At 38.8% G+C, this 19848-nt stretch overlaps 1 protein-coding gene across 1 annotated transcript in view; it reads right to left on the reverse strand.

Annotated features, from left to right (window-relative positions):
* Nucleotides 1–19848, reverse strand: part of DNAH11 (dynein axonemal heavy chain 11) — a 349268-nt gene that overhangs the window by 313751 nt on the left and 15669 nt on the right. Inside the window, exons 3-8 of the mRNA XM_053218315.1 lie at nt 17149–17345; nt 16146–16344; nt 15308–15407; nt 11769–11977; nt 3682–3912; nt 1901–2068 (exon numbers count right to left, since the gene is read on the reverse strand). Coding sequence (XP_053074290.1) covers nt 1901–2068; nt 3682–3912; nt 11769–11977; nt 15308–15407; nt 16146–16344; nt 17149–17345 — 1104 coding nt within the window. The remainder of the gene's footprint in view (nt 1–1900; nt 2069–3681; nt 3913–11768; nt 11978–15307; nt 15408–16145; nt 16345–17148; nt 17346–19848) is intronic.

Below are 19848 nucleotides of genomic sequence, written 5' to 3' on the forward strand. Positions count from 1 at the left end.
AAACATGCTTAAACCAGTACCATACCAGAGTCACGATACACTCAACTGTCACGTTAGCACTAGTGCGTATTCACTGGGGACCAGGGAACAGGTGAAGTGTATGCAGTGGGAGAAGAAGGGCACCTGGGTGGGCATGTGGACACATCTGTGTGAATATACTAGGTTGGAAGCAATTTGAGAAAATGTGTCGTAAAAATTACCAACTGAATTCATCATAAAAATCAATACGTTAAATTCAGCTAAAAAGCACCAAATGAAAACCTCATTAAGCAAAAAATAGATAATCACTGCAATATTCTGAGGCAACCCTGAACCAGGATACATTCAAAAAAAGCAAAGCTCTTCTTCAACATAAGCACAGCAATTAAATCAACTTATAGTTATTACTATTTTAAGGAATGACCAAAGTCAAGGAGCTTCTTAGTCTAAGGCAAGATAACCAGACAGGATGATGAAGGAGACTCTGAGGGCAGGTGACTGAGGTCTCCAACTCAGACATGGAAGGCAGAAGTAAGCCTTCCCCATGTTACTTGAGAAACAAATGGGGCCTCAAAATACTGAATACCAAAACACAAACACAAAGCAAATAGATGTGTCAACAGCAAATGAGTTTTCTATTCCTCCATGTTTGTGACTATGCAAGACTTTGTGAAGACAGAAGGGTAAAGTCAGGACCTATGGCATCGCCAAGGCAATGACATCAGCTAAACCTAGGCTCGTCCTCCAACTCCGGCACTCTGAAACCTTGCTGGGTTTTCTCATCGTGAGGAAATCCAGGCTTCGCTAGGCAGTGCGCCTGAGGATCCCGTACACGCTGGGTCTCACACTTCTCTGCCAAAATGCTCAGGAGAACTAGGCCAAGGCCCTGCTGAGAGTTCTATTCCATCCAGATTACTGAAGACAAGAGATAGACATCTTACAAGACTCTGAAAAGTCTCAGGCCATGAGTCACCACAGCTGCGGGTTCCTCCTGCTTCTCCACAAAACAGCAGAATGCACAATTGCTATGGCCTCTCACCATTACTTCTGCTTCTCAAAAGCTGACTACAGTTCAGAAGGTTTGTTGATCTTGTCCTTAACAAGGCTGACATACTGTGCTTGGACATTTCAAAGAATCGATTATTTGACCAAATATAAACACATTAGTGAATAAATTCACATTCTGTATAAAACAACAAAGGTAAGAGTTGGGGTTTTTTGTTGTTGTTTTGCTTTGTTTTGGGTTTTTTTGTTTGTTTGTTTGCTTTTTTTGGTACCCGGACTTCTCTGTTGCTGGCCAACAACTGAAATTAGGTTATTTTTATCCTAGAGCTGCAGGGATGCTCACAGTAACTCCCTGGCTACCAACATGCTAGGAGTGGCAGAAAATAGAAGCAGCTGAAGTCTGCTAAGTTTCCCCTTATTTCCTTGAGACTGAAATTCTGCAACTATAAATAGTACTAAAGAATAACAATAAAAAATACAAGAGATGATATATATGTTAATCATCTATGTAGTCAATGAACTGAAAATAAATGTTCAAATAGACCAAAAAATTACCCACTGATTCAGGAAAAGGCTAAAATAAAACACACAAGTTACAGAGACATCAGATAGTCATACAGAAATGAGTTAATGTGGAAAGTTCCTTTTTAGTACACAAAAGCAAGAAACACATCCGCAGTGACTCCACTGTAACATTAGAAACAGTTCTAAATGTTCTAACTTCTACATGCAAAGGCCCAAGTTCCAGTCCCTGGTCTACCATTAAGGAGGTAAGAGACTTCAGGCAAGTCTTTTACCTTCTTTCATCCTAGAGAGATGGTACCAGACGATACCTATTACCAATGTGACCTTTCATCCTTTCTAGCTTTCAAATTACAGGGTTCTATGAAATGAAAATCCAAAGGTACAGCATTACCATATTACTGTAATCAGATGGGTCGTAAGTGCTCTGTTTAAAAACTTCACAGAGTTCCATGAATTCTTCTGTCATCTCGTGGATTTGTCCATTTAAAATCGCTCCTTTGGTACCACCAAATTCAAGTCTTTCCAGCTTTTCAAATTCCAATATGGTGACAAATATATCCTTTGAAAAAACATGGTACAATAAAGATCTTCCCACCATCATGAGCAGAACAAGAACGTTTGAAAGTTGCAAAGAAAAAACGCTCTCAAACATTCAAAATTGATGAGCTAATGGACACTTATGTGACAGAAAATATAAATTATTAATTGAAGAAAGTTACTGCCTATTTTTAAAAAAAACTTTTAATGTTTATTTTTGAGAGAGAGAGAGAGCAGGGGAGGGGCAGAGACAGAGGGAAACAGAATCCGAAACAGGCTCCAGGCTCTGAGCTGTCAGCACAGAGCCTCACACGGGGGCTCAAACCCACAAGACCGTGAGATCATGACCTGAGCCGAAGTCGGATGCTCGACCAACTGAGCCACCTAGGCGCCCCTCAGTACTGCCTATTTTTAAAATCATACTCCCATTTTCACATTTTGTAAGAATTTTCTAACACCTGCAGGTATTTGCCTGCAACACCTACTTTGCCAAAGCTAAATGTATGATTCCCTAATTTTGTGCCCTTCTGATTGTAAGTCAGATCCCCAGGTAATATCTAAAACTCTTTTTGGCTGTCTACACTTGGCAATGAATCACCTCCCTTAATGAAAGGGGGTATAGGACCGTTAAGGAAGGGTGACAAGTTGCCTGCAGTTAGGCATTTAGCAGTCAGACTTTAAGAAGCATTCAAGCTGATTAAGTGATGAGGATTTTCAAAACATTAAGATCTAAATTTGAATGAAATACAACACATTTTATATTAATAAGAAAGTCCAAACTTACTCTAAAGACCTTTATAAGGAATTTAAGGCACTGCCACAGTTCCACCGTGTTTAAAAAAAAAAAACAACAACCCTAGCCTTAGGGTGCCTGGGTGGCTCAACCGGTTAAGCATCTGACTTCGGTTCAGGTCATGATCTCACGGTTCTTGGGTTCAAGCCTCACGTTGGGTTCTATGGTGACAGCTCAGAGCCTGGAACCTGCTTCAGATCCTATGTCCCCTCTTTCTCTGCCCCTCCCCCACTCATGCTGTCTCTCAAAAATAAACATAAAAAAATAAAAAAAACAGCCAGTTGGCTCCATCCAAATGTGTGTGTCCATGTGTGTATTCATTGTTTGTTCTTTAGATATCTGAAACACATGTATACACAGCACATATTTCCATGTTATTTTTTTATAAGTGGCTTTAATATTTTTATAGTCTATGTATATATATAATAAAAGAGAATGTGGTATTTTAGATTATCAAATGGATTTTCCAGGTGTAGAATCCCAATGTCAAACATTAAACACAGAAAGGAAAAAAAGGATTTAGTTTACAGATTCATGATTTACAGCTGTCTTCCAAGAGCTTGCTAAGTTATAAGTGAAAGGTCACTGATACATAGCAGTTTCACTTATACTCAGTATACGAAAACAATCAAAAAAGAATTAAAAAAAAAAAAACCAATGTAAAGCTTATATAACGATCTTAACACTGACCTTGTGAGCAATTCCTAAGAATAACTGAGAAAGAAGATCTTCCACTCTCCCATCCAAATAGAATAAACAGTCTCCTGAATAATAGAAAAAACTACAAGATTTTTTTTAACCCACCCACAGTATGAATAAATTGCAGGTCAAGAAATGAATACCTCTATTTTCATGAGACGGTCCAGAAAGTTGTCAAACCTACAAAACACCAGTTGAGACTGGAAATCCCATGGTTTTGGCTCATTTCCCATAAAATAGCTTGCCAGTTCCTTTCTATAGTTGAAAAAAGACTTTTTGAAAGTCTTGAAGATGTTAATGGCCACCTGCACCTTTTCCAAAGAGTCTTCGACTTCTCCTTTCAAAAGGTCTTCAGGTGAAAGGTAAATTATTGCCTACGATTTAATGGAAAACAAATATGATTAGGAGTACCTGGGTGGCTCAGTCGGTTGAGTGTCTGGCTCTTGATTTCAGCTCAGGCCATGATCCGAGGGTCGTGGGATGGAGCCATGCATGGCGCATGGAACCTGCTTAAAATGTTCCCTCTACCCACCCCCTCCCCTGCACGTGAGCACACACTCTCAAAAAAATATAATAAAGTTGCTTTAAAAAGATTATTTTTTTAAAATATGCTTTATTTCTTAGTGAAAACACCAGTTTCAATTAATCATTAAAAAAAAATTTCCCCATCATTTTTAAATGATAAACGTCTACAACTGGGCCAGCAATGCTGTGAGAAAAAAAGTTCTAGAAATTCAGACGCTTGGGTTTCAATGACATATGTGTATATATTAGGACAATGTACAGAAGACTGAGACTCTCCAATTTCCGAATTTATACTTCCTAGCAATGACTACGTTTTTGCTAAGCTTTATAGATAGGACAACTGTATAGTCAGAATTTGCATAGATATTCTTGCCACAAATATTCTGCGTAATTATTCCTTTATAAAAAGAAATACACGAGCTGAAAGGAAAAATCTCTGAGATCATGGACTTTAAATATATAGTCACCTTGCCTGGCAGCACTGGGCCATTTGTGAAGGTGAGATAGATCTGTTATAAGTGAGTATATCACTGGTAATTCTTTTAGGTGAGCAAGTTCTTCTGGGAACTTAAGCACATTAGAGGACATAAAAGCTAGTGGAAATATATAAGCTAGTTTTAAATAAAGGAAACGGAAAGAGGAGAAGAGTTTTTTAAAGACAGACTCAAGTAGAGGCACCTAGCTGGCTCAGTCAGTCCAACATCTGACTCTTGATCTCAGTCATGAGTTCAAGCCCCATATTAGGAATGGAACCTACTTAAAAAAAAAAAAAAAAGACAACTCTATGTAGCAGACTGATGTAGCACTGGCCAAAGTCTCCTAGTCATGTCTCCAAAGTCACAGTCATGTAGGTGACTTCCTGTCCTTTCCTTTCCATATTTGCTAAGAAACTATAAATTCTAAAGGTTCTCTTATGTTCTATTTCTTCCTGATGTCTGTTAACCTCATATAAATTATAGGGTTAAATTTTGTGCCTTGAATTTTGAGTTTGCTTAGAAAGTTGTTACATGTCTCAATGGAGCATGTAATGAAAGCCATTGAGTTCAACCTACGAGATAGGATTTTTTTCCTAAAGGTAAACCTATTAGTCTCCTCCCATTAGTAGCCACCATTTTACATGTAATGTAGACTCTGTCATAAATTTGTAAGTAAGAAAATCATGTCATTTCCAAAACCCCTGACAATAAAATCCTTTCATTATGAGCTGTAGAGTCCCAATCTATGCTCTTATTTCCCACTCAGACTGCATGGAAAATTAACCTTTGCACATATGCTGCTAACACTGTACAGAGAAGAGAACTACTAGTAAGCCCTTAGCAATATATGTTATAAAGTAGTTCACATTTTTCTATGGGCTAGGGATTCCACAGACCTTTATCTACATATATTCTTCATAATAAATGTACACTGTTATCCTTTTAGGAAGCTAAAAAAAACATCTATGGAGATGAATCAATTGCCTTCTCTGGTTCAGAAGTCCCCAGTGACTTAATTATTTAGGTCTAACCTAACTTCCAGGCAGGCCATCCTTAAGTTCATTTCTTGCCCTTCCTGACTGACCCTCATACAAATGAGATAATCACAGCAGTTAACCTTCCAAAGACAAGGGTATAGTACTAAATAGTACTAATCATACTATGCATCATAGATCAGCAAATCCAGTCTATACCTTTCAGTGGGAAGTGAGATATTTGAGGGAAAAACCATCAATAAGGGATGGGAAACCTGGCTGTAATCAGTGATAGGGGCCACTAACTGCTTTTGTGGTATTAGCTAAATCATCTCAGAGTAGCTCGGTTTCCTTATCCGCAAAAGGAGAGAGATGAATTAGGTGAACCTCAAAATCTCTTTTAGCTCAGCCTCTGAATTATTCTGTTTCCTACAGCAACTCTCTATAGCATATCCAACCAGGAGCACTCTACTCTCTCATACTCAACAGTATCAGCACACATCAACAAAAAAATCTACCGATTTTTGGTAAATCTACCGATTTCTGGTCCCACTTCAGAGGTCTTATAAAGTAACATACTACTAACCAATTTATCAATAAGCCAATTAGTCAATTATTAATTAACCCATTTATCAATGATATGTTAGTTTGACACCTGTCTTCCAGCTGTTGCTTTTTTTTTTTTTTACATTTATTTATTTTAAAAGAGAGAATGGGAGGGAAGGAGGGAGAGGCAAGAAGGAAAGGGAGAGAGAATCTCAAGCAGGTTCTGTGCTGTCAGCATGGAGCCTGACATGGGGCTAGATCTCCCTAACAGTGAGATCATAACTTGAGTGGCAATCAAGAGTCTGTCCCTTAACAGACTGAGTCACCCAGGAGTTCCACCAGCTGTTGATTTTTTATGTGCTTTTATGGACTCGTACTTTTGCTCAACCCTGACATCACTTCTGTAAGATCACATCTCAGACTTAGACTTTTCTTCACCTGGGATCTTTAATGACAATATCCATATCAGGGTTGCCAAACAGTGGAACAGACAGAGTGGTGGGCCTAGAGTGGGAATTAGGTACAACAAACAGGGAGTAGACTAAGGTTACCAAAGAAAAGAACAAAGCATTTATTAAAAAAAAAAAAAAAAAAAAAAAAGACCCATTACCAAAACTCCAGTATGCTATCAGCTGAGGTGGCCAGAAACAGGAATGCCTACAAGGATCAGGCATATAATGAAAATGAATGAATGAGACCAGGAACAACAGCAAATGGTGGAGACGATGGTCACCTACACAGCACATGACCTTTCCAAAGAAGCACCTGAAGCTCTGGCACTGGACTGTACCAATGGGGATGGCAGAGCCAGTGTTGCGAGGTCTCTGACTTTTCAGTGGAGGCTGGGACACTGAAATTTAAATGAGACCTTCTCAACTTAAGCAGTATTTAAAAATTTTTTTTAAATATCATAAAAAATAAGAATACTGCACTGATTTATTAGCCAAATACAGATGATAGGATGCCAGGTAACGACCTATGATGTATAACACAGCAAGGGTTCAAATGCTTCATAAACATTTTAAGGTCAACAGATTCATGGAACACAAAGTATATGAAAGCTATGTCATCGAATTATAAAAAACACAAAATGTGTAAAAATGTATAAATCAAGCAAGGGACAAGTTAAGAAACATGCTACCACTACATACCCAAAGAATCACCCCCAATTTTTTAAAAATGGTAATGTTCAAAGCTGGTGAATTACAGAAAAACTTTTTACACAGTGATAATAGTAATGTAATAGACACAACGTTTAAAAAAAAGAATTTGTAGGGTCACCCATGTGGCTCAGTCAGTTGAGCAGCGGACTTTTTAAAAATTTTTTTTGATGTTTTATTTATTTTTGAGAGAGAGTGCAAGCAACTGAGGGGCAGAGAGAGAGGGAGACACAGAACTCAAAGCAGGCTCCAGGCTCTGCACTATAAGCACAGAGTCCGACGTGGGGCTTGAACCCACAAACTGAGATCATGATCTGAGCCGAAGTCGGACACTTAACTGAGTCACCCAGGCACCCCAAGCAGCCGACTCTTGATTTCAGCTCAGGTCATAACCCCAAGGTCATGGGATCGAGCACCACATCAGGCTCTGTGCTGAGTGTGGAGCCTACTTAAGATACTCTCTCTCCCTCTGCCCCTCTCCCCCAGTAGTACTCTTTCTAAAATATGTATTTTTTTAAAAAAATAAAAATTAAGATTAAAAATTATTCGGGAGTCATGAAAAGACTGTACCCTTTGATCAACCTCAAAAATTTATATTAAACCAATTATCCAAGTTAAGGAAAAAGGATTCCCATACCAAGTTGTTTTATGCATGTTGCTTTTAAAAGAGGAGGCTGGAATCAACCTAAATATCCAACAATAAAATGATTTTTCAAGGAGATGGTAAAAAAAAAAAAATAAAAATGATATGATAAAATGCATAAATATGTACACATTTTGGGAGAACTAGACATAAAAACTGCTAATTTTAGGGTGATAGATTTGCGGGACTATTTCCATTGTTATAAATCCCATGCCATGAGAATACCCTACAATTATCATTAGTATACCACATATTACACTGTAATTAAAAATCAAAGCTATTATTTTAAAATATGGAGCCTCGGGGTGCCTAGGTGGCTCAGCTGGTTAAGCATTGGACTCTTGAATTTGGCTCAGGTCATGATCCCAAGGTCATGGGATGGAGGGCTGCACTGGGCTCCAGACTCTGAGTGGAGCCTGCTTAAGAGTCTCCTTCTTCTGCCCCTCCCCCACTTGAGTGCACATGCTCTCCCTCTAAAAGAATAAAATACAGAACCTAGTTTAATGTGTAAGAAACTGCCATTTACAAACTGGGTGACCTTGGAAAAGCTCTTTATCTTCTCTGTACTTTAGGTTTTTATCAAATGGACATACTAATAATATCTATGTCATATTGCTGCTAAGAGATTACATTTGTAGTTTTTGTAAAGACTTACAAGAGTTCCTGGCAAGTAATAGTCACTACACAGTGCATGTGGGGAGAAAAAAAAAAAAAAAAAAAATATATATATATATATATATATATATATAAATTAGACAACAAATGACCGGGCAAGAGTGGGGGAGAGCTTAGCTCTTTAGGGAACCCAGGTATGAAAGCTGGCTCATTACTGATTTTTGATTCCTAACATGTTGGGGCACATTTACTACAAAGTCCACTTGGAAAATCAAGGAAATCAGGCCATTGGAACACTTGGAGAGAATCCAGAAACAGTAACTAAGCAACAAGGGAAGCTACGTTATTTCCTTGGGAGCTTGGCAAACTGGCTATTGACAGATACTAGGGACCAGGAAAAATAGGTCTACAGGCTTAAAGGTAACCAGGACTCATTACAAACCTCCTACTACAGTGAATAACCAGCTCTGGGGTTTATCCACTAGCAGGGTTTTCGAGTAAAAGCTTTAACAGTTCTCAAAATGAGAATGAAGATACTTTAAAAGGTGTATAGAAGTTGTGGGTATAGTTGTTCACTCTTCAGTAGGGATCATGGTCTTTAACATGGAGATCCAAAGCCATTAGGATCCAGCACACTTGCCTAACAGCAAAGAAATAGAACGAAGCCAGAAGAGAGGATAAGATATAACAAGTTATCTCTTATCAATAGTTGCAACTAGTTTGTGGGTCAATAGCTTAGAAATAGCTTTGACTGAGCCTCTATTAAATGCCACACTGGGCATCCCACTTAGGTTATCTCCTGATGCTCACAACAGCCCAGTGAAGCAGCATCGTCATAGATTTTTAAAGTTTGAAGAAGTTATTTAACTCCACCAGTGTTTCAATTAGAATTGCATCCAGGTTGGTCTGAGTACAAAGCCCTTTTCCATAAACTCCACCTCTTTAAAAGCAGACACACACACACACACACACACACACACACACACACCTAACTCAATTTCATACTCCAGATACTCTGGACTGCAAGTTAGGAGACTTGTTTTCTAATCTGGATTTCCCCCTAAATTGCCAGGGAAATTCAGCAAATGATGTGATTTTTCAAGTCTCAGGTAATTCATCTGAAAAAATATATATATATCAGGTACTGGATTGCAATACAGTTCCCAAACCACTGTTGTTTATCCTCCAACACTGTTCTCTTTACTGGTTAAAACAGCAAGGTTCTGGGACCTGGGGCAGCAGGAACTGCAAGCTGTTTGCCTTGTCTATGAGCACACTTTAAGGGTTCCAAATGCCCTCCCAACTTATCCCACTCTGTAGGGAAGTTTTTTTTTTTAAATTTATTTGAGAGCGAGCAAGCACGCACACATATATGAGAGAGTGCGCATGCAAGTGGAGGAGGGGCAGAGAGAGAGGGAGAGAGAGCATTCAAAGCAGGCTCCTCACTGTCAGAGTGGAGCCAGATATAGGGCTCAAACTCATGAACCGTGAAATCGTGACCTGAGCCAAAACCAAGAGTTGGACACTTAACTGACTGAGCCACCCAAGTACTATAGTATTTTCATTTTCTATGCAAGTCATAACATCAACACGGCTAGGAGGCATTAGACTAGATCAAGGATTTAGGTCAATCACAGTTGTCCATCCTCCTCTGAATAAGTGATGCAGAACTTTCCCAAGTATCCTATCTCCCCTGCCACAATGATTGCTCCAGCAATTAGAATCCATTAGAATTAGAATGCACTGGACCAGAATTAATAAAGAAAGAGAGCCTCTTTTTAGGGAAGTTCCTCTACCAGAAGGATACACTTCTGGAACTATTAAAAGCCACCATACTTAACATGTGATGAAAATAAAGGCAAACACAAGGACCAAAATGAAGGATGGCAGGGAGCTTTGAAATTATTATCTGACACCTCTGAAACAAGCTATTCCAAAAACTACTACATTCTTAGACTTTCCAGTTCACGTGAATTCATACTTTTTTTAATTTTGCTTCAGTTTGTCAGTTGCAGCTGAAGGCAATCCGCTTTTCATGGAAAGCATTCTTAACATCTCAAAATCTAAGCTATATATACAGATTCTGATTCTCTGACATTTGTTTTACAAAAACTCCTTAGTGGTTCAGCTAGACAACCTGCTATTGAGCTTACTATGGTATGAACTGTCCTCACTCAAATTCTTAGGATGAAGCCCTAACCACCAACGTGACCATCTAGAAATAGGCCTTAAGGAGGTTATTAAAGTTCGATGAAGTCATAAGAGCAAGATCCAAATCTGACAAGACTGCGACTTTGTAAGAACAGAAGAAGAGAGCTTTTTCTTTCTCCACCATGTGAGGACACAGAGAAAAGTTATAAGGCAGGAAAAAAATACCTCTTACCAGAACATAACCATAATGGTACCTTGATCTGAGCCCCCAGTTTCCAAAATTATGACAAAACAATTTCTGAAAAAGAAACCCACCCAGTCTGTGGTATTTTGTTATGTCCGCTCAAGCAGACTAAGACACACCCCAACTGAGAACCACTGGATTACGTACCCTCCAAGTATCTTTCAGCTCTTAAATTATGTAATATTCTGATTTTACGGACCCACAAAGAGTGAAAGTTCACAGAAAGTCTAATTTTTTAAAAAAAACCTTTTACAAGTGGGGCGCCTGGGTGGCTCAGTCAGTTGAGTGTCTGACTCTTGATTTTGGCTCAAGTCATGATCCCAGGCCTGTGGGATGGAGCCCCACATCAGGCTCCATGTTGAACATGGAGCCTGCTTAATAGTCCCTCTCTCTCCCTCTGCCCCTCTCCCCTGCTCACTGCCCTTTCTTTAAAATAAAAAAATTAAAAAAAAAAACATATTGCAAGTGAAGAGTAGAAAATTATAAGCAAGGATGTTTTAACATCAATAATGAATCAATACTTTTAATACAATTTCACTACTGTTTTTTCAGCCAGATTTTCTTAACTTACTTTATTTTCCAAAAGTGTATCAGTGTTCCTGTGGAAACCAAAGGGAAAGCTATAAGAAAGCACTATGCCTATCTGTCTTTTCTTAGAAGACACCATAACTCTCCTTGAACAAAGGTAGGGTATTAAATCCAATGACAAACTGTCCTTTAAATGCACCTGATTTCCAGAGCTTCTTTGCCATTTAGAATAGAAAGTCACCTAACCTTTGCTACCATAAAAGTCTTTTCTGAAAAACGAAAGGAAAATGGTGTTCTGACTCTAGACTATTTTTTTTCACTGGCTTCATAAAACCCACCTATTCTTCCTATTTTTTAGTACTACACACCTGGTCAATGAAGAGATTGCAAAACTCTTGCAATAAAACTATAATCCGAGGAGTATTATAAAACTTGGAATGACTCCAGATCAGACAGATGGTATGAAATAATGGGGCAATGAGCACACGGATTTGTGGAAATTCTGTTTCCTGGAGACACTGAACATGTCTTCTCAGAGGTCTCAGGAATAGCTCCACATCCTGGGCTTCTAGGAGAGCTGAAAGGAAAGAAAATCACCATGAATGTGAGGGTGGTCTTTTTCCTAAATTCACTTCACAAGAAAACAAAGCAAAACAACAGAGTTGTACTTAAATGTGATCCTCTCTCTGTTTTATATTGATTATCCTACAGATGACCTACTATGGGTTTGGAAGGCCCCATACATGGTCCGTGTATAGCAGCCACTCAGGACAGCCCTGGTGCAGATACCTGCACAGCTCAAGTAAATAGTAACACAATACTCGGTGGGAAAATACCTTTTGACCTAAAGAAATTTACTCAAGTCCATGAAACTGCAGGCATAAAACATGCCTCCAAAGTTGCTGCCACTTTATGGTTTACGTTACAAACCGCATCACTACAATGTTAATTACCACTTAGTAGGTCCCCACACAATTTAATTGTCTCATCCCAGTGTTCTGCGAGAGTAACTCAGGCAATGACTGGGAAATTTTATTCAAAATATAACAACTAAAATTGTTAAGTATGGGTGATAAAAATATTTGAGGGGGGGCACCTGGGTGGCTCAGTAGGTTGAGCATACGACTTCAGCTCAGGTCATGATCTCATGGTCGGTGAATTTGAGCCCCACATCAGGCTCTGTGCTGACAGCTCAGAGCCTGGAGCCTGCTTCGGATTTTGTGTGTCCCTCTCTCTCTGCCCCACCCCTGCTCACAGGCTCTCTCTTTCCTCTCTCTCTCTCAAAAAATAAACATTAAAAAAATTTTTTTAATAAAAAAAATACTTTGGAACTAGAGGGAGGTGAAGTTTGTACAACATTGTGAATGCACTAAATGTCATTCAACTCTACACTTTAAAATGGAGATCTAAAAACTGTTAAGTAGGGCTAAGGAATATTTCTCAAAAGTACTATATAAATAAATAAACACACACATACATACACACACACACATACGGAGAGAAATATTATCAATTACTGTCTAATCTAATCTAAATCTTCTCTTGATTAAAATTAGTCATTTTAGGGGCTCCTGGCTGGCTCATTCAGCGAGCATGCAAATCAATCTCAGAATCCTGAGTTCAAGCCCCATGGTGGGTGTAGAGCTTAAAAAAAAAATTAGCTTAATGTGCCGTAAATGGATCTCCATCAGACTGCATTTTGTTCCTGAGACTACAAATAACTTTGATTAACTGAAAACAGGCTTTACTTATGACGGTAGGGAAGGCAGTAAATTCTTATTTCCTGGTGTTCTCTCAAAACACTCCTGTCCAGGCCGAGATGACAAACAAATAACCCTGCCAACTTTTTTTGACTGTGAGAATTAGGAATACACCCACCTATATTACTCCTCTTAACATACAACCAATTTATCTGCCCTAATGATAAAGACCTAGGAAGAGAGCATCCAGGAACTCTTTTCTTCACTGGTTCCGCTCATGTTTTCAAAATAGTATGTTGTTACCCATGTTAATTTCAAAATTAAATTATTGCACCTAACAGCTAAGTGCCTTTAAAATGTGGCAAGCTCAAGTGGTGATTTTAAAAGGCCTCAAGTATGTCCTTGGGAGGGGGCTGTCCACCTCTGACAATGGCTTTGAGCCACTTGTTCTACTCAGAGTGTTTGTGTCTGAATCTCCAGCCCATGCACTCATAAGGCCCTGAGTACCCCTGTGATCTGTTCCTGTAGATGCTTTATCCATGGAAAATGTTCATCTTCTACTAATACAGAAAAAAATTCGAGCAGCCTCTACTTACTGAGAACATACTTACTGTGCGCCTAGTACTTTGTATCCTGTATATTTTATCCTCAATTCAAGGGTTCTCAGCCAGGAAAGGTTTTGCCCCCAGGGGTCATTTGGCAATGTCTGGAGACATTTTTAATTGTCGCAGCTGCACCAGGGGGAGGTGGGTGGAGGCCAGGGATGCTGCTAAACACACAGGAACGCATGGCTTCCCACGACAAACAATTATCGAACCCAAAATGTCAATGGCGATAAACACTGACAAGGTTGAGAAATATTGCTCTAATCCTCAAAATAATTCTGCAAGGAAGGTGTTAATATGCCAGTTTGGCTGAGGAAAACCAGAAGCTCAGCTAATTTAAGATGTACTGAATGGATGTTGGACAAGTTAGAAACAAAAGAGACTGTATCGTCAAAATAGACAAACGGTGGAGTAATTGTTTTCTGAGCATTTCAGCTAATGGAAATTTTGTAGTGTAATGCTGGTACACCAGGCAGATGATCAGAAAAAATGAAAAGTGATTAAAATAGTAGCTACTAGAAAGGAGTGGGAAAACAAGAAGAGCCTACTAACTTCATTCACTCAACTCATTCTTATTAACGTCTGCCAGGCCCTAGGAATACAAAGATAATTCTTGAGGGTTTTCACATACATGGTGTCACACACATGATGCTTCCAACTCAGTGGGAGAGGGAGTTCCAAAAAAGGTCCATCTGATTAATAAACATCTTTTTGACCATCCAACTTGAATCAACCCGCATGCCACCCAGGGCTTGAGAAGATTACTCTTGCTTCCATGGGATAAAAAAAAAACAAAAACAAAAAACAAAAAACCAAAACCTGAAGAAATAACCAAACATTTTGAAAGTATATTTTAGGTATTTCCTAACCTTACAAAAGTTCTAACAGGAAGAAATTAAAAAGTAATTTTCTAATGTTAGAAACCAAAAAAGCTATTCGTCCAATTATCTTACAGTTTCATCACTGAAAACCTCAGTATCGTGTCTATGCCTACTTATTTGAATTGGCCTAAAGAAATAGGAACAGAAATCAAAAAACCAGGGGGCTGGGACCCCTGGGAGGAGCTGAAACCGGATAGTGAGGGGACGAGGAGACTTTTCACTGAATACCTTTTTATCATTTCTGGTTTTCATCAGTGTGCATGGACCTGTTCAAAATTCAGCAAACCCTCTTCCTCTGTACATTTAATCTTCACCCAAACTTCGATGATAACTTTGAGCATTTTTGAGCTAGATAAGCAACAGATGCCAAGCACATTCAGACTCTACTCAAGAATAAGTGGACTAACTGTAGCCCAGCTCTTGACAAGGAAACCGCTATGTTGGGCTTTCATTTACCCGCTGCAAAGGTCTTTCCCCTACACACACACACATTCCCATTAAAACCTCAATCTAGAGGCAATTTGGTAGGTACCTACAATATACCCTAAAAACAGTTTAATAGAACTAGAGAATAAAGTACTGATGAGGACGAATTTATCATTACAAGAGCCAAGTGAAATCATTTCATGAACATGTTAATGGTAGAAGGGCAGATGAGGCTGGTCAGGCAGGATGAGATCATGAGGGACACCAACGCCAGGCCAAAAACCAAGAGTCTTACCATTTTTCACAGCCACAAAAATGTCCTTCAAAGTTGGCAAATAGCTGCTTTGTTTGATTTGCAGGATCCTAGCCATTTTGAGGACAATAGGAGCTTGAAGCTAAATTGAAGAAAATTTAATACAAGCTAGATTAATGACTAAATAGATACACTTGGTAATAAAACACTTGTATTTTACTCATGCACAATACCCACAGTATTCAAAAAAAAAAAGACTCATCTGGCTTCAAGTTGAAAATAATTTTTAAAAGCAATTTTTCCTTAAGCTTGAATTTTACTTTACATTTACAGCTCTTGAGTATTCACAGAGTGTCAATTAACCCCTTAAGTGTAAAATATTAAACTTCCCACATAAAATCTCCTGCTGTGTTTCAGAGAATCTGAGAGACACATGAAATGCAAATGAATGTCTTAGTTTGCAGGATATTAAATCAAGGAACATGTAAGGCAAACAGCAGAGGAACCAAAGTTAGCTCTTCCAAAGCCACATCTCTCCACTCGGCAAGACCCTACTCCTTCTTACATCAGTTCAATCAACTAAATTTTACCATCTTTGACATTTCCCTGGTGAACGAGTCTCTCCTATGCCACAGTGTTTCCAATTATCAAATGCTGTCAAAATATTCTCCAAATGGCAAACTTACTTTCAATCCGCATTCATTTCTAAAGTGCCTATCATATAAAACTTTGGAACAAGAAATGAGAACAGACTATTAAGTCATTCAAAAACAGTATTTTAAGCCTCTGAAGGTACTGGAAGTCATTGCTGTAGAAACCAAATTCTACAACTGACTTTTCTAATTCAATTTGTAAGCAATTTGTAGGGCTATCTACTTACTTGATCATAAATGCATGACAGATTTTCTCTCCTCATCATCCAGAAATCCAGTTCAGTTTGAGGATTCGACTGAAGACAATTCAGCAAAGTCTGCACGGAATCTTTTTCTACGATTTCTTGGATCTGATGTGACCATTTAATAATCACTGACTCAATTGCATGGAGTACTGTCCTTTCATTTGACTCTAGCATACAAACACTGAAATGATTAATAGAATAATTCAAAAACCAATTGTTTCACCTAAATAAAGATAGCACTCGGATCTTAAGATCTATTTGGTGTATCCATAAACTAGTTTTCCAAATATAAATGCTTCAGAATCAGACCCCTTACTTTTATAGTCCCACTTTTAGTTGTGATGTAAACATTGTTAAACAAATAATCATAACCTTAAACCATTATTGCTAAAAGAATACTGTTGAGGGACGCCTGGATGGCTCAGTCGGTTAAGCATCTAACTTCAGCTCAGGTCATGATCTCGCAGTTTGAGAGTTTGAGCCCCGCATCAGGCTCTGTGCTGACAGCCCAGAGACTGGAGCCTGCTTCGGATTCTGTGTCCCCCTCTCTCTCCGCACCACCCCTGCTTGTGCTGTCTTTGAAAAATGAATGAACATTAAAAAAAAATACTCTTGACATCATGTCAATTGTTACAGCCTGCTTTTTGTGCAGTCTGCTTTTAGGAGATGTACTTCGTGGGGCATGTGGGTGACTCAGTTGGTTGAGCATCTGACTCTTGATTTCAGCTCAGGTCATGATCCCAGGGTCGTGGATGGGATGGAGCCCGCTTTAAAATTCTCTCTCTCCCTCTGTCCTTCTCCCCTCCTTGCACTCTCTCTTTAAAATAAAATTTTAAAAAGTGTACTTAGTAAGGAAATAATATACACGGTGCTCTGTACAACCTTTTTAAAAAAATGATAGAATTCTTGTGCTAATAGCTTCTATGTTAATCGGGTATGTAGGCTCTCCACTTTAATATCCGATATATACCATATCATTACATACTTGGTCTCTGAGTATTTCTGATCCAGGTCGATTTTTCCTGTAATTGTGGGAATTGGTAGAAGAGTTCTTCTCAACATTTTGCCCCGAAAGACATGCATTTTATTTTTCATGGCTTCTATGTGGTGTTCCATGTCTTGTGAAATAAAACAGGACCAGGATTTATGGTTGTTCCTATTAGAAAGAATGGGCACTAAAATCTAAAGAGAAACATTTCCAAAAGAAGTTAATTTACAGACAGTGTACTCCTTCAAAGATTTTCTTGTCATACAAAATCAGCCACAAAACAACTCGATTTCTTAAATATCAAATTTACAAAGAGAGGACAAAAATCAGTATTCCATTTAGACATCATCAATTAGGCAAATACTTGCAAAGTGCAAATACTATACTGCTTGTTCACTCATTTACTTATTTATCAAACATTTGTGGAAGTTCCCAATGACTCAAACACGGCATAAAACAAACACAACCATGTCAAGTAAGCAAACTACTTTCCTATTGCAAACTGAGCACACTGGCAGGTACATGAATGAAAAAAAATTTTACGAATCACATGGAAGCAAAAGTAATCTTCTCGAGCCCTGGGTGGCATGCCGGTTGATGGTCAAAAAGATGTTTATTAATCAGATGGACCTTATTTGGAACTCCCTCTCCCACTGAGTTGGGAGGATCATGTATGTGACACCATGTATGTGAAAACCCTCAAGAATTATCTTTGTATTCCTAGGGCCTGGCAGACGTTAATAAGAATGAGTTGAGTGAATGAAGTTAGTAGGCTCTTCTTGTTTTCCCACTCCTTTCTAGTAGCTACTATTTTAATCACTTTTCATTTTTTCTGATCATCTGCCTGGTGTACCAGCATTACACTACAAAATTTCCATTAGCTGAAATGCTCAGAAAACAATTACTCCACCGTTTGTCTATTTTGACAATACAATTACTTTTGTTTTCTGTGTTGAAACTAATCTTTCCAAAGTGTATTATTACATTTTCCTGCTTAGCGCTGACTACAAGTCAAGCTAGGAAAACAGAAAAATAAGAAACAGTCTTTGCTGGGAATAATCTCATGGGTTAGTTCCTTTGCTACAAGAACTACCGTGATTGGAGGCATGTTCAGGATGTAAGGTGGAGACACAGGATATACACGTGGCTCTGGAAGGGACAGGTGTTCGGGAAGACCTGCCACAAAAGTTGCTACTTGATTAAAATGGTGAAGATGAGGGCCTTCTGGGTGGAGTCAGTTAAGCGACCGACTCTTGATTTCAGCTCAGGTCATGATCTCCCAATTTGTGGGATCCAGCCCCACATCCGGCTCTGTGCTGACAGCGTGGAGCCTGCTTGAGATCCTCACTCTCCCTCTCTCCATCCCTCACCCCCACACACGTTTAACTGCTTTCTCTCAAAATAAATAAATAGACTTAAAAATACATCAACAAAATGTTGAAGATGAAATTGCAGAGCAGGCACTCCAGAAAACTCAACACCAATAAAATCATTCAGGGCTCCAGAAGTATAGTGCTTCTGGAGACCTGCCACTCTGGGATTAGCTTTGAGAAAGGCAGGGTAGTTCATGAAGAGCTTTAGAAATCAGACTAAAGACTTGAAGTTTATTGGGCATATCATTCACTGACCCATTAGAAAACTCTCTAAATCTCCAGTATCAGCAACTATTTCTCAATAACAGGCACGAGGAAAATTCTGGTTATTTGGCATATCTAATTTACCAGTTATGGTTTCAAACTTTCACTCTATGATTCTGTGGCAAAGCCAACTACTTTTAAATTTGAATATTTCTGTCACAAGCTGTAGATAAAACTGTGAAATCGTGAGCCACATGCTTTGCAGAGCAAGTAGTCAAAGCGTGAGCGTGTTTCCATAAATGTCATTTAAAACAGAGGTGCCTGGGTGACTCAGTTAAGCATCTGACTTTGGCTCCGGTCATGATCTCATGGGCCATTGGTTTGAGCCCCAAGATGGGCTCTGTGCCCCAAAGCAGGCTGCAAGCTCTGAGTCTCCCTCGCTCTCTGCCCCTCCCCCTACTTGCACTCTCTCTCAGAAAAAACATTAAGGAAAAAAAACATCATTCAAAACAAATAGACCTGGGATATGCTTTTTCATTACAATACATCTTCTTAAACTATACACAAAGTAATTCAATTAATTGGGGGTTTTATTTTGTCTCAGTTGGGAAATGTTTTCCTACTTTTTGCGGTTTAGAAGAAAAATTCCAAACTTTTTCTGAGCACTAAAATAATTTAAATATGCTTACATATTCAACACGTATATATACAATGTATAACTATAGACTAATGAACTACGGTACCTCTGCTGTGTTTTCTTTACCTATGTTCTTTCTTTGATCCCTTTTTAAGCTAGGGATTTTCTTTTTACAGTGGTTTTTAAGTCAATAGTTATTATTACCAGGGCAATGCTTTCAAAATGTGGGAGCCTAGGCCTCTCCCAGACATCTTAAATTGCAACGTCCAAGGATGGGACCTAGACACTAACTATAAGAACCAAATCACACTTCCACTTTAGCTTGATAAGCCAAATGGATAACAGTAATTCACAATTATTATTTCTTTAAAGATTCAGACCAATATAATACATAAAGAAATAACTAGCCAGAGCAGTTAAGATGGTGGAGCAGCATGGAGACCCTAAGCTTGTCTCATCCCTGCAATGCAGCTAGAGCAGCAC

The sequence above is a fragment of the Acinonyx jubatus genome, chromosome A2 (genome assembly GCF_027475565.1).
Source record: "Acinonyx jubatus isolate Ajub_Pintada_27869175 chromosome A2, VMU_Ajub_asm_v1.0, whole genome shotgun sequence".
Taxonomy (NCBI): domain Eukaryota; kingdom Metazoa; phylum Chordata; class Mammalia; order Carnivora; family Felidae; genus Acinonyx; species Acinonyx jubatus.